The sequence below is a fragment of the Crotalus tigris genome, unplaced genomic scaffold, assembly GCF_016545835.1.
Source record: "Crotalus tigris isolate CLP2741 ecotype Arizona unplaced genomic scaffold, ASM1654583v1 scf7180000019189.1338056, whole genome shotgun sequence".
Classification (NCBI taxonomy): Eukaryota; Metazoa; Chordata; class Lepidosauria; order Squamata; family Viperidae; genus Crotalus; species Crotalus tigris.
The window spans coordinates 299,681-315,256 of record NW_024097425.1 but is presented as its reverse complement, the minus strand read 5'-3'; the positions used below and the strand labels follow the sequence as shown (position 1 = coordinate 315,256).

Genomic DNA, 15,576 nt, shown 5'->3' with positions numbered 1-15,576 from the left:
CCCGCTCTACTTGTTTTTTTCCTGCTCATATTAGAAGTCACCAACCTTTCCCTGGTATTATCTCCGAAGGCAATGCCAAGGCGGATGCTGCCGCTTCGGCCGCCTCCACTCACCAGGACGTTTCCGTCCTTGTTTTATCTCCCATAACTCCATGGGACAGCCATTCATATTTTCATCAAAATAAGAAGGCTTTAATGAAACAATTTTCTTTAACAGCTACGGAGGCTGCGGCTATCATACAACAATGTCCCACCTGCAGCCTCCAAGCACACTCTGTTCCTCAAGGGGTCAACCCAAGAGGGACGCAGAGCTGTCAACTTTGGCAAATGGATGTTACGCAATATTTACCATTTGCCCCTTGGAAATATTTGCATGTTTCCATTGACACCTATTCAGGTTTTATTATGGCCACCCCTCAAAGGGGTGAGTCTGCTAAACATGTTATTAATCATTGTATTCGTACTTTTTCTACCCTGGGCAATCCAAAAGAACTTAAGACTGATAACTCTCCTGCTTATACCAGCACCTCCTTTGCGCAGTTTTGCTCTCGCTGGTCTATTATTCATAAATTTGGCATTCCATATAACTCCACTAGTCAAGCGATCGTGGAACGAGCCAATCAGACCGTAAAAAGGGCTCTAGATATGCATGCAAAAAAGAAAGGGGAAAATACCCCCGGCTTGCCTGGGATACAAAACACTCTTAATCTTGTACTTTTTACCTTAAACTTTTTGAATGTTTCTGGCACCCCTGGCTCAACTGCCGCAAGCAGGCATTTTTCTGCTTCTCCCACAGATTCTTCACGCCCCCAGGTATACTATCGACGTTTGCCTGATCCCACCTGGAAAGGGCCTGCCTCCCTCATTACTTGGGGTCGAGGCTATGCTCCAATAGACGACCATGGCGAGATCATTTGGACTCCAGCTCGTTGTGTTCGTCCTTATATGGCTCAACGTACACCACCTCAGCCAGGCATATGAGGATCAGGGACTGTGGGCTTTTAATGCTTTTGTACGGGATGCCAGGCGCACTGCTCTTACACTTAACGTCACGAACTGTTGGATCTGCATGCAAATTCCTGGTGACAGTCGTGGTGGCCTTATTTTCCATGCCATCCCGTTCAATGAAACAGGATGGAAGCAGCTGTGGAGCATAACTACAGAGACATTGAATATGACATATGCTGTGGGTGCTCGTATAATGGAACCTGCCAGATTTTGTTTTTATAGCACAGGACTATTCCGTACTGCCATTTATTTGGGAACTTATAGTAATTGTCAACAAGTTATTATATGGAATTCAGCAAAGAAATGTAAATCCATCAAAAGCAACCTTACTAAGGTAAATGACACTTATCAAAGCAATCAATGGACAAACATCAGTACCTACATGGCTTGCCTTGACATGGAATCCATAATAACATTTGCTAATGAGTCTCACCAGGGTTATTATGAGTTACCCGATATGTGGCTACTATGTGGCCGTAGAGCCTATCGCCAGGTGCCTAAGGATTGGAAAGGCACCTGTACATTGGGCCTTTTGACTCCTGCTGTATATGCTTTGCCTCATCTCCCTGATGGACGCCTGCGGAACAAACGTGATACTGGTTCCTCGGATCCACCCCTAACATTGAGTGGTAGTTTAGAGACTCAAATCAGCAGAGGGATTCTACCCAATCTAGGAGTTGCCATGAACTATAGAGACCTTCATTTGCTTAACAATTGGACTGTTCATATGTTTAATGAAACAATTAACAGCATTAAAATGATTAATCAAGAAATGGGGGAAATAAGGGAAGTAGTTTTGCAAAATCGGTATGCTTTAGATATTATTTTAGCAGCAAAAGGCGGTGTATGTGCTTTAATTCATTCTCATTGTTGTATGTATATACATGATTTTCAACCTAATATTTCTGCTACAGCAAAGAAAATGGAATCTATGCTCCAGAATAATCCCTTACGCAGTGATGGATCAGGCACCGTGGATATTTGGGGTGCCCTTTGGTCCTGGCTACCGGATGGATCCTGGCTACGATCTTTGATTTCTATTATAGTAACCATTTTGATATTATTTGTATTGCTATGTTGTTGCATTCAATGTATTCCCTCCCTCCTGCAAATGTGCAAAAATGTTACGCCCTCCACTAGGAAGGACGCCTTAATCAGTGAATCAAGATCCCTTCTGGAACTGGAAGTGAGTAACATTGAAAAAACAGAAAAGCAGGAGATGTGGGACTAATTGCACAAATGTCCATGGGCATCTATCCATGGGCATCTCCCACAAGGGCCTGAGATAACTGTTTCAGACACAGGATACATTCATCAGCCTTTTGGACAGACTCTGATAAGAACACCTGCAGTAGCCTTGTATCTGGAGAGTGTCTGTTATTTGATACATTGTAACCACCCCTATATACGTCTTTTGATTATGCTGTGTGATGTAAAAACCTTAGTAACAATAAAAGAGGGTGCTGGAGTCAGCTCTGGGCTCTCATCCCGAGATACCTGTCTGCGTGTCTCATTCTCCATGGGAGACCACCACATGTATTAACTAATGCATAATTATATTGGTAGTCCTAATTAGAGACTTACCTTACATGCTGGTTGTGAAAAGTATGTGGGACTGGTTTATAGAATTCTGTCCTGCAATTCTGAATGCAGAATAAATAATGGGAGAATCACAATTTCTGAAGACTCTTCAGAGTAAGATTTCTGTCCTAGTATAAGGCAAGCACAGTGGAGAAATGTGAGGATAATTTAGGGGTTTTTTTTAATCACGGGCAAGCATTCCAACAAAGAATTTAAAGGAAGTTAGAATCATTCTAACATCCATGTTATAACAAATTAATCAACCCCATATCTTTTGTGGGGCTTGTCATCTCTTTTATGTTTGTATAAGTGCAGCCCGTACATGTAAATATGCATATATTAACTTTTGTCTGTATGCTTTTTGGTGGATCAATCTTCTCTACCCCTAATTCTGTGTGGAGGGAAAAGCCTCTGCTAAGGGTACCCTTACAGTTGGCCTCTATTGATTATTAAAGTAGTCCTCAACTTACGATCACAATTGAGCTCAAAATTTATGTTGTTAAGTGAGAAATTTGTTAAGTGAGTTTTGCCCCATTTTATGACTTTTCTTGCCACATTTGTTAAGAGAATCACTGAAGTTGTTAAATTAGTAACACGGCTGTTAAGTGAATCTGGCTTCCTCATTGACTTTGCTTGCCAGAAGATCGCAAAAGGTGATCGCATGACCAGGGACACTGCAACCGTCATAAATATGAACCAGCTGTCAAACATCCAAATGTAAATCATGGGACTATGGCAGGGGTCTTCAAACTTGGCCCTTTTATGACTTGTGGACTTCAATTCCCAGAATTCCTCAGCCAGCAGTCTTCAAACTTGGCCCTTTTATGACTTGTGGACTTCAACTCCCAGAATTCCTCAGCCAGCGTGCCTGGGTGAGGAATTCTGGGAATTGAAGTCCACAAGTCATAAAAGGGCCAAGTTTGAAGACCCCTGAACTATGGGGATGCTGCCACGATCATAAGTGTGAAAAATAGTCATAAGTCGCTTTTTTCTGTGCCATTGTAACTTTGAACGTTCACTAAATGAACTGTTGTAAGTCAAGGACTATCTGTAATTGAAATCAGCATTTCTGTTGTTAGGCAAGGCAGTTGTTAAACGAGTCACACCTTATTTTATGACCTTTTTGCCACTGTTCAGTGAATTACGGCAGTTGTTAAGTGAATCATATCGTCATTCAGTGGCTCCAGCCTCCCACATTGATTTTGCTTGTTGGAAGCTGGCTGGGAGGGTCAAAAATGGCGGTCGCATGACCCCAGGGCACTACAACCTGTCATACATTGTGAGTGTGAGGACTGATTGTAAGTCACTTTTTTCGGTGCCATTGTAATTTCAAACTGTCATTAAATGAATAGTCATAAGTCGAGGACTCATTGAGGCTCTACCAACTTCAAAAGCGGGCTGCCTTATGAGCAGAGTTGTACATATTTAATCCCATTCCTAGGATAAAGCTTCCCAGTTGGGCTTAACCCCATTCTGCCAAGTCATACGAATGTGGCATCAACAGCATGCATGGGACTTAGTGGCTATGTTGACACAACCTACTAACTCGGTTATTGAATTAACCCATTTTCTGGATTTACAAAATACAAAATGAATTAAACAAATGGATTGGGTTGGTACAATAAATCTCCTCCAATCAAACTTGACCCCTGGTGATCTCTTCCACACAACTGTCTTGACAATGCTGTTGACAGTGAACTTCACTTTCTTCATTTTTTTTTTCAACTTTCACAACTAGCCAACTAATCTGGGAATTCCCTAAGAGTTCCCCACCCATTCAGACATCAGCCCCAGTCAGCTGGGTGCCACTAACACCTAACTGTGAAGTAACCTTGGTTAATACAATAAAGTTTAATAAATTGGGCAAATGCATTGGCCAGATCTTTTACTTCACCGCGTTACACATGCTGTATCACCTCGTCCCTAAAACACTTAACAGTATAATTTAGCTTTCAGGCGAAGCGCACTGACTGGAGGGCCCTATCTCCAGATCGCTAAAGGTTTTTTGTAACATCTAAGGCAGATTTTCCCAGCTGGGTGATTAAACAATATAAATCCAGTGCATTTTGACGGCATCAGTTTGGAGGAAACTGTTCCTCGGGATGCAGGATGGGTGGAAAGTTATTTCAAGCCGCTCTGTTTCTTTCAACCTCCCCATTTGTCCGCCAACGGGCTCGATTGCACTGACCCACACATTCCTTAGCGCCTTCTTGTTCTTAGAAAGCCTCGTGTTTGGGAACGCGGCTCCCTCGAGCGAATCTCCTTTCGCCCTATTCGATCTATTTCGATCTACTCTTACCAGCTGCAAGCAGTGAGACGTCAGAAGAAGGGCGGCGAGCCTCGCGCGAGAATTCCCTTCCCCGCGGAAGGCGCGCGAAGAAACGCCGCCCGTGCAAATTCTCCGGAAGCGGAATACGTTTTGCTCCTCTGTGCGACCTCACACTGCTCTCTGCTGGCTTCAACGCATCCTATCCCGATGGAAAGCAAGGGACGAGAGAGGCTTATTGCGAATCTCTATGATGGGCTAAAAGCTTGGTAAATTCCGTGCTAATGGGCATCTTGGCACCAGCACGGTTCCCCAAACAGCGCTATTTTTAGGATTGACAGCGGAAAAGTTTGCGGATAAAATCAGAAACTCTTTAAGAGTAGCTGAAAATTTGTTTGAGGGCCCATTTCTTAACTAAGTGTAACTAATAGGAATCGGGAAAAGGTTCAAACGAGTCTTACTAATCTATGATGGAAAGTAACTGGCAATTGCAGTTTATGGTGATTAAGGATATTAATATAGAGCAACCTATCCTTGTCCCCAAATCCCAAACTTCACTTAAACAGCGATAGCTCTAGGATGTCCATGATTGGGCAGGAAAAAGATTCTTTTGTTGTTAGTTGTGAAGTTTTGTCTGACCCATCGTGACCCCATGGACAACGTTCCTCCAGGTCTTCTTGTCCCCTACCATCTTCTGGAGTCCATTTAAGATGTAACTGCAATATTGATGGTGTGCAAAAGATGAATTCTGCTAAACATCCTTAGGAAAGGATTTGAAAAATGAAACTATGCCATCATATCCTTAACACAGTTATACAGACCCATAACACACTACTGCTAAATCTTGAAAGGGGTCCTTAGTGCAAAAGAAGGCAGGCAAAGTTTTCAGTTTGAAAAAAACAAAACAAATGTGAATGCATGCCCAATGATTCATGGGTTGGAGAAAGCAAACACATCATTTTTTCTTTTTCCCTGTACAAATGTATAACTTGCAGACATTTAACCTCGCATGATAATGCAGGCAAAGAGAAATATTTCTCACAAAACATAACAAAGGCATGTGGTGATACAGTCCCTCATTCATACAGCTTTAGCTGGGAATTAGACAAGTTTGTGGAAGAAAGGGCTATTTGAATATCAGTTGTAGAGGAGATGAGTGTGCAAAAGCACACTGAGCTTCACAGAAACATTTTTTTGGCTAGGATGGGAAAGAATATCCTTTGGATGTTAGTCTCTGGTCTGACAGGGCTCTTGCATTTTTCTGTATTGGTGTCTTTTAATTAATACAGATTTAATAATGCTCTATAGTTTTGAACCAAATTATAAAAGGCCTTGAAATTTTTTTGCTAGAAAGTTAGGATTTAAAAATAAAACTATGAAAAAGAAGCATTGCTTATTCTGTTGGAAAAGAAGAAATTTCTAGTTTAAAACTCTTTTGGAGATAGGTAACTGGTGCAGTATGGTATACAGGGTCAAAAGTACACCTGGTCTCATGGAAACTTTCTGGGAGGCTAAGGATTTTATCCCTACAAGCTGAAACGCTTGTTAGCCTCTGGTCAATTTTGGCTGCTCTTGATAAGGTTTAATTATGGTCAAATCTGATTAGTACTTGGATGATCAAAAGTCTGCAGGTACGATTGAGAAGTGTAAAACAATTCCCGAAAAATAAAAATAAATCAAACTTCGGGCATCAAAAGACCTTGCGATTTTAGATGGTGGGAATGAGGTTGGGCATTTGAAGCTTTGTCGCTGCAGATCGTACAAGCGTCGAGCTGCGCTTCACACGCTCCGTGCCGCATTAGAGCAGGCGTCTTTCTGCATCCGTCCGACAATTAAACGGGCCTGTCTTTCCATTAGCGCAGGGGTAGGCCACCTCGGCTCTTTTATGACTCATGGACTTCAACTCCCAAAATTCTGGGAGTTGAAGTCCATGAGTCATAAAAGAGCCGAGGTTGCCTACCCCCTGCATTAGCGGAACGGACTCGCCCCCTGGATCTGGAAGCTCAGCCATGAGTGTCAAATTGTGCAGACGGGCAGCGGCCAGCAGAGGGCTCGGGTTCTACCGAGAAAGAGGCGAAGGGAGGCCAGGCGCCCCTTCCTTCGCTGTGTTCCCAAAGGATCGGCGGCTGAGCTTTTCGGGCAAGAATTTTGGAACGCTGTACGGAAACCTCGGAGGGAGGTACGCGGCAACTGCTGCAGTCCTACGCCCCAGCCGAGCAGGCCGGTTCGGAGTCCCGCGGCGTCGCCTCCCCCGACCGGAGTGAAAACCTGGCCGCGGGCCGCGGCAGCCATTACATTCTTCCTGCGCCGTTGTGTAGACGGACTGCGGCTGTCGAACACCCAAAGCGATTAAAAGGTAAGGAATCAGCTGGGCAGGAAATGGGGTTTTATCAGGAAATGGGGAGAAAGCCGAGGGAGAATTATAAATAAACTTATACCCCTTTCCCAATCTGATCTGGGCTGGATAGAGAGAGAGGCAATCAACATTCTGGGATTGCGCGTTTCCGAGAATCATTGAATGTAAGGATTGGGAGGGATTTTAAAGATAGCAATAGCACTTAGACTTATATATATCCCTTCATAGTGCTTTACAGCCCTGTCTAAAGCGAGTCTGACCCTCTGCCCTCTTCAGGAGGTTGATCTCCCTAAGCCGTGATTTGTTGGACAGTGTTTGAGTTTGAGACCAGAACCACTTTGGTCTAGAGGTTAAGGCACCAGGCTAGGAATTGTGAGCTTGATTTTAGGCATGAAAGCCTGGCTGACCTTGGATCGGTCACATTCCCAGCCCAACTCACCTCACAGGATTGTTGTTGTGGGGAAAATATAAGGAGGAGGAAGGAATATTAAGTATGCTGAAAATAATAAAAGTGGAATATAAATTAAATAAAATATAAATCATGATTGAAAAAGTGCAGTGGTTGGATTGCCACAGTGTACTATGTCACAAAGAAGTCAATGGTAGAATACCTCAGGCTGCATGCCTGGAGCTCATCCACATTTCATAAATCATTTAGACAAGGGTTTAGAAGCGATGCTCATTCCATTTGCAATGACACAAAGCTGCAAAGGATAGTTAATACCGCAAAAGACAGACTGAGTGCTCAATAGCATCTGAGAAACATGAACAGTTTAAGTGGGAAGAAATGTAGAGTTTTGCATTAGGTAGGAAAACCAGATCCCCAAGTACAAGATAAGTGGCACCTGGCTTGGCAGTAGTACTTAAGAGAAGGATCTGGGCATTGATCACAGATTAGACATAGCCAGCAAGGTGATGAAGCTGCCAAAAGAGCTGATGCAGTCTTAGACTGCAGCAAGCGAGATACAGTGTTGAGATCAAGGGAAAGGTTAGCTCTGATCTATTCTACATTGGTTAGACTAGAATACTGTATCTAATTCTGGTTACTACAATCACAAAGAAATTGAGGAATTGGAAAGAGCGCAGAAAAGAGTGTCAGAGATTATGAAAGGTTTGGGTACAAGATATCTTCCAACCCCATTTTGGTTTAGTGTGATTAGATGAAAATAGGTCCAGTTGACTAACATGTTTAAGTAACATACTGCCCAGTGTTGAGGCCAGAGTTTCATAAAAAGCCCCAGTGCTAAATTAATTTATTATAATGACCCACCAGTTTCTTATTTGGAAGAAAGTGATATAAAATTTCTAAACTATTTCATTGGGCCTGGTCCACAGCCTAGATATGTTTCAATTAAGCAGGTATCATTAGCAAGATAATGTCAGCTGTTTCATGTGTAGGTTGGAAACCTGGAGATAGGCTCAGTCCAGCCATCAATTAAGCCACATGAATGCAATAGTGACAAAAGTTCTACAGCATTATGCCAGAGTTGATATCAACTGTGGATGAAAGCCTGTTGCACATTTGTCCTTTCAAAAACCAATTGTTACAGTAACTTGCAGATTGGAATAAAGCAGTGGTTCTCAACCTTTTTAATGCCGCGACCCCCAACTGGTCGTAAGTCGAGGACTACTCAACTGGTGCAGCACCATTTGCAGAATGGGACTTTTGGTGGGCTCAGCAGGGCAGAGACAGCCTGGACAATTCCTATTGGCTTTTGAAAGCCAATAGAATTAGACTCTATTCAAGAGAGTCTATTCTATTGGCTTTCAAAAGCCAGTAGAATAAAAGGGAGTAGCACAGCTAAGGAAAAGAGGGAAAAAAATGGCAGACTGCGTTGTTTGGTGACCCCCATGAAATGGTCGTTCGACCCCAAATGGGGTCCCGACCCACAGGTTGAGAACCACTGGAATAAAGGGAGCAATACTGTAGCCTTTCATGACAACAACAGGAGCATCAAAACACTACAAATAGACAAGACCAACGGGCAGTAAATTAAATTGGCCAACAGGCAGTAAAGTGTCAACAAAAGTGTCAACAAGTTATTTAAATAAAACATTTTGGGTTACTGGTAACATGCAAGCAGAGAATAAATCATGTGATGTCTTGAGATAGAGAATTCTGCAGATTGATTGCTGTCACAGAGAAAGCCCCTTTTGACATTAGGACACAATGGACGGTCTTAAAGACAGTCAGATTCATGTGGGTATTAATACCACTTCTGTAATTCAGGGGTGTCAAACTGCTGGCCTCTAGGTCGGATGTGTCATGCCGAAACCGAGCCCACCCCATTGCTGGCAATGGAACAAAAGTTGTGATACATCACGACACGTCATGTGACGTTGTGAGTTTGACACCCCTGCTGTAGCTTGACAACACTCACAAACAAACTGGCAGTCATTAAAACTGTTACAGTAAAACAGTTATATGAAACCAGTACTTTATCCTATTCAAGAGTTTAATAAAACTTTCTAAGTGTTTTCCAGGGTGGCACAAAACAATAATTACAATAATCTAGCCAAGATATATGCAATTACAGCACTATCTATAGGTTGAATAGAAGCATTCCTGTCATAGCTGATACCTTAGTACAGGTAGTTCTCAAGTTATGACCAGTCACATAGCAACCCTTCAAAATGATTACCTATCTGGAAAAGGGGACTTAATGACATGGGTACGAAGTTCAAATGGTTGCCTCCCTGGCACAGTCACAACTGCATCTTGGGTGCTTGGCAACCTGGCTCTATCTATGGATGTTTGCAGCATCCTGTGGTCTTGTGACCATGTTTTATGATGGTTTTGCTGAAAATTGATGCTTACTTCAATTTTGGCAAAAGTGAGCCCTAGTGAACAATGAGTTTGCTTAAAAAGTGCCACAAAAAACAGTATAAAATTTGGTCAGTAACATGACCGTTCCATTTTACAACTGATATGATTTACAACTGTAATGGATAGACTCCATTATGGTTATAATGCGAAGACTACCTATATTCCCAATCTATAAACCAGTTCCTATGGGCCCCTTCTTCTAAGTCTTACAGATTTCTGCTCTCTTGCATTTCCAACAGCTGAAATCCACCTTGACTTTCATGTATGTTAAATTAGAGAATAATTGTCATTTGCTACTATGGCCACATTCCATGTCACCTAAACAACGTATGTGTCTGATAAGAACGAGTCTCCAGAGTTGTAAAAGCATAAATATGCTCGAGATCTTTTGAAATCAGAAAATGTGGGATTGGAAAGATCACACTGTGGTGGTTCCTAGCACAGAATAACATCTTTCATCTATTTTATCTTCAGCTGTTAAAATGTTGACCCAGGAGATCAAGAAGACCTTTAAACAGGAAGAAGAGGAGAAGATACCGCAGCACAATCCCCACTTGAATGACTTTAGAGAAATGCAGAACACATCTGAGGAACATGTGGTCCAGAAGAAGCACAACTGTTCCATCTGTGGAAAGAATTTTTGCCGCCGCTCAGATCTTGTCCGACACCAGAAACTCCACTCGGGAGACAGGCCCTTCACCTGCACCAAGTGTGGGAAAGGATTCGTCCAGAGCACCCACCTCATTGCCCATCAGAAGAGCCACACCAGAGAAAAGCCCTACTATTGTCCTCACTGTGGGAGGAGCTTTAATCAGATCTTGAACTTCAACAGGCACCAGAGGACTCACTCCCAGGAACCCCCTTTCAAGTGTTCCGACTGTGGGAAAACCTTCAGCCGCAGCTCCAACCTGATCATGCACCAGAGGACTCACACAGGAGAACGACCCTACAAATGCTTTGACTGTGGGAACAGCTTCAGTCGGAGTTCAACCCTGGTGACTCACCAGAGGACCCACACCGGCGAGAAACCTTTCAAGTGCCAGGACTGCTGGAAGAGCTTTGGAAGACGCTCCACCCTGGTCATGCACCTCCGGACTCACACCGGGGAAAAACCCTACAAGTGCTCCGACTGCCCTGAAACTTTTAGCGTGAAGTCTGGTCTTCTGAGTCATCAGAGAATCCATATGACCGAGAAGCCCTACCTGTGTCTGGAGTGTGGCAAAAACTTCTGCCGCAGTGCAGACCTCATCATACACCAGAGAATTCACACTGGGGAAAAACCCTATCAGTGCAACACCTGCGGCAAGAAATTCAATACAAACTCCCACCTGGTGACGCATCAGAGGATCCACACAGGAGAAAAACCCTACACATGCCCCGAATGTGGGAAGAGCTTTTCTTACAGTTCAGTCCTGGTGGGTCATCAGAGACTTCACACAGGAGAGAAACCTTACACGTGTCTTGAGTGCGGGAAGACTTTCCGTAACAATTCACATCTGATCACTCATCACAGAGTACACTCGGGAGAGAAACCTTACACGTGCCCAGAGTGTGGTAGAAATTTTAGTGTAAGTTCAAATCTTACCAAGCATCGGAAAATCCACGAAAGAGAGACAGCCTTAAACTATTCTCAGTAGGAAATGTAGTGGGTGGGATTCTGAGTAGCTACTCAAGATGCTTAAAAAAAAAAAAAAAAGATAAATATAGGGCTTATTCTGGAAATCTTGCTAGAAAGTCCAAATGTTTGCAGTAAGGAAAGCCAAGGTAAAAACAGACATAGCAAAGAATGTAGAAGTAGTCCTCGGCTTACGACCACCATTGAGCCCAAATTTTCCATTGCTAAGCAAGACAGTTGTTAAGTGAATTTTGTCCCATTTTATGACCTCTCATGCCACAATTCTTAGTAAATCACTGCAGTTGTGAAGTTGGTAACCTGGTTGTTAAGTGAATCTGGCTTCCCCATTGTCTTTGCTTGTCAGAAGATCACCAAAGGTGATCCCTGGGATATTGCGACCGTCATAAATACAAGCATCCAATTTTGATCATGTGACCGCGAAAAAGTTGCAACAGTTGATAGTATAAAAAGTAGTCATAAGTCACTTTTTTCAGTGCTGTTGAACTTTGGGCAATAAATGAATGGTTTTAAGTCAAGGACTACCTGTATTCCATGTCTTGTATGAAAGGATTTCATTATTAAAAGGACCCTGATTTTTAAAATTTTTCTCTTTTAAGAGTGGGGTGAAGAAAATGTATTAAGTTCAAATTCTGCAACAAGGAAACTTGCATCTTTTCTTGCATCTCCCCAGAATAATGTAACACAAAATATATTTGCATACTTTTACTTGCTTACTTGCTATTGCAAAATCCTAATTTTTAACGTATTGTGGCAGCCGAACGTACGAAAAGATACGGTAACAGTGGGAAAGGGGCTTTTTCAAAGTCACACATCTGGGGGATTCCAGTTGTTTAGGATAGTCATCAAGAAATGCCAGTCATGAGGCATAGTTCAAAATATTGTTGAAACTTAAAATGTCTGATTCAGTTCTGCTATAGTTCCTATGCTGTAAGCCGCTTGAATATTGAATAAACAGAAAGCAGAATATGATAAATAAAGTTGGTGCTTTACTTGGCTGCCAAAAGTGTAGGCCAATGTGTGAACCTTAACAGTTTTTATTTAATCCCCAAGGAAGATGAAGATGTGCAAAATAAAAAGAATTGACCTCCAACTAAATCCCTAATAAGGCCTAGCTTTCTTTAATTTTAGTGACTTTATGGGCCGCTGAAGTTGGAAGCTGGTTCAAATGGTGATCACATGATCCTGGAACGGTGAACTTGCCACTTGCCAAGTGTCTGAATTTTGATCATGTGACCATGGGGATGTGGCAACGGTTTAAGTGTGAAAACTGGCCATAAGTCAGTTTTTTTCAGTGCTGTTATAACTTTGATCACTAAACAAATGATTGTAAGTCAACCATTATCTGTAATGTGGTTCATACATTATACCAAGTCTTCACATTTGTTTGCTTTTGGCCTAGGGTGGTGTGTGAACCCAGACAATGGTGGCTTGTTTACTAGCAATAACAATAGCAATTAGACTTACATACTGCCCCACAGTGCTTTTCAGTATTCTCTGATTGGTTTACAGAATCAGCCTATTGCCCCCAATAATTTGAATCCTTGTTTTGCTGACCTCGGAAGAATGGAAGGCTGAGTCAACCTTAAGCCAGTCAGGATTGAACTTCTGACTGGGCAGAGTGAGCCTGCAATATTGCATTCTAACCACCGTGCCACCACAACTTTTATACATTATGGTTAAATGAATTGTGTGAACCTAGGGTGAATGAATATGGAAAAGTGCTGTTTTTGGAGGGGAGACAGTGTTTAACTATCTCACTCAGCAGCAGAAATTTTGGGCTCATTGTTGTAAGTCGAGGACTACCTGTATTTGAATGTTTTTCTAGTATAACTTACTTTTTGTAGCCCTTACACAACTTTACTGAGAAGTTCAGGTTCAGATTTATGTATTAAAAAATTTATATGGACCGCCCAGCTCATTGTTGGAGACTCTGGGCAGATGTTTCACATTACTGAGATTCTTCTTCTTCTTCTTGTTTCACATTACTGAGATTCTTCTTCTTCTCCTCCTCCTCCTCCTCTTCTTCTTGTTCTTCTTCTTCTTCCTCCTCCTCCTCCTCCTCCTTCTTCCCTCCCTCCCTTCCTCCTTCTTCTCCCATTCTCTTATAAACATGATTTTAAGTTTAGGGTGACCATCTAGCTGCATGCAAATTGCCAGCTTTTTTATATTTTCTAGTATAAAGCAGAATTCTTTATATTATTATATCCTTCAATGATAGTAGCTTATCTTGGTCTTTTTTTATATGTGTTTTATTGATTTTCTATTATTACAAATCATAAATGGTTAGTAAACAAATGTGATGTCTGGGTACATTTGTGACTCAATGTTGCATCTTAACTTCGGTATAAATGTATTCAGTGTTACACAATCCAGTGGGGTTTTTTTGATCCCATTGTCTCCCCCTGATATTTTCATTTTCTCAACCTTAAACAAATACAGTACTTACTACTATTAATAGATACAAAATTAGATATACACACATCCTCTTCATATTTATCTAGTGTTATACAAATAATAATAGTATCAATTTATAACCTCTTTTCTAATCACTTTATATTTAAATTGTATTTGCAAACAAAGTGTCCTTATTAAATCAGTGTCCTGTTTTTCGAGCTCTTGTTTAATTTCTCATTAGTATTCAAAATAACTTTGTCAGTTATGATTTTCTCAGTTAGTTATATTTGTGTAGCCGAAGGTTTCATTTATATAAGCCATCCTAGTGTTTTTATAATTCCCATATCAAAAAAGTACTATTCTAATTATAAATCATATCTTTACTATTCTAAAAATCTATATCTATGTATTATCTATTCTTTTGCCCATATTCAAGCAAATATTGGTTTATATAATACCCCATCTGATATGTCAGATCTTCTGTTTTTTGAGTCTAACTCTAGCTTTCTTTCTTTGCCAATTAACTTTCCAGGCCAAAGTAATTAAATCACCAACAAATTCTTCCTTCGTTTTTGTAAATACTGCTTGGAATGGGAAAAACAATTTAAGTAGGGTATTTTTGAAGAGGAATTCTGCCCAGTTGTATTAATTAAGCTCCCACTTTCCTTTTCCCTCAATTTCTCTTTTTATTTTTTGTCTTCCAATTTCTGACATTTCCCCTAACAGGTTTATGATCTGTTTTTTAAATTCGTCTTCCTTATACACAGGTATATTTTGAAAACCTAAAGAATAAGATGCCTTTTCCATTTCCATTGTAGTGGTTAAATCTTGCAAATTTTTATTTGTCTGTGCCAAATTATGTTTCCCTTCTTTTATATCTTGTGTCTTTAGATCAATTTCCTCTGGTTCATCTTCTGTTTTCTGACTTGTTTGTTTATTCTTTGTAGTCATTTTCTGGGAACTTTCTAGTTGTGAGTTTAAGTTAGAGATTTGCTCATTTATATTATCAAAGTTGTTTTTAATCTCATCATGATTTCTTCTTGCATCTTCTTTATGTGAAATAATTGTAACAGAATATATTTCATTCTGAAAAATGTTTACTTCTTCTTGAGGCGTGACTTCTACAAATCCCTGGTAAACCTGGTTGGGGGCTTTAGATGGGAGTATGCTTTCCTACCATTTTTGTCTAGATATAAAGGATCCATTTTATTTCCCCCCCTCCAGATATTCTATCAGAACTGTTGTGATTCCCGCATACTAATCTTGTCTTATACCACCAGTCTTAATGTCCATAAGACAAAGTCTCATCTGGTTCTTCTGGTCTTTATATACAGCCTTTATAATCCAATAAGTTCCAATATATAAGTTCCAATATATAAGTCCACCACTGAAAACAATATTTTGTAGTATTCCTTCTGCTCAAGCATCCAAAAACTGTCAATCAGCCGAAATTTACAATCCAAAATATTCAAAGTTTTTAAAACATTCAACCACCCTAAGAGTAATCCA

General features: G+C 41.1%; 2 protein-coding genes and 1 long non-coding RNA gene across 3 annotated transcripts in view; 1 reads left to right on the top strand and 2 right to left on the bottom strand.

Moving 5' to 3' along the window:
- Positions 1–15,576, bottom strand: part of LOC120315922 (zinc finger protein 135-like) — a 40,004-nt gene that overhangs the window by 5,403 nt on the left and 19,025 nt on the right. The window contains exons 9-10 of the mRNA XM_039360964.1: positions 11,042–11,132; positions 10,886–10,945 (exon numbers count right to left, since the gene is read on the bottom strand). Coding sequence (XP_039216898.1) covers positions 10,886–10,945; positions 11,042–11,132 — 151 coding nt within the window. The remainder of the gene's footprint in view (positions 1–10,885; positions 10,946–11,041; positions 11,133–15,576) is intronic.
- LOC120315978 lies at positions 1,102–4,989 on the bottom strand. The gene is made up of 3 exons (XR_005558834.1): positions 4,888–4,989; positions 2,592–2,716; positions 1,102–1,156 (listed from the first exon to the last, which is right to left on the bottom strand). It is a non-coding gene; the product is annotated as an uncharacterized LOC120315978 (long non-coding RNA).
- Positions 6,805–11,733, top strand: LOC120315958 (zinc finger protein 501-like). Its single transcript, XM_039361038.1, has 2 exons — positions 6,805–7,210; positions 10,512–11,733. Exon 2 carries the CDS (start codon positions 10,520–10,522, stop codon positions 11,672–11,674), a length of 1,155 nt encoding a protein of 384 aa, XP_039216972.1. The 5' UTR covers positions 6,805–7,210; positions 10,512–10,519; the 3' UTR covers positions 11,675–11,733.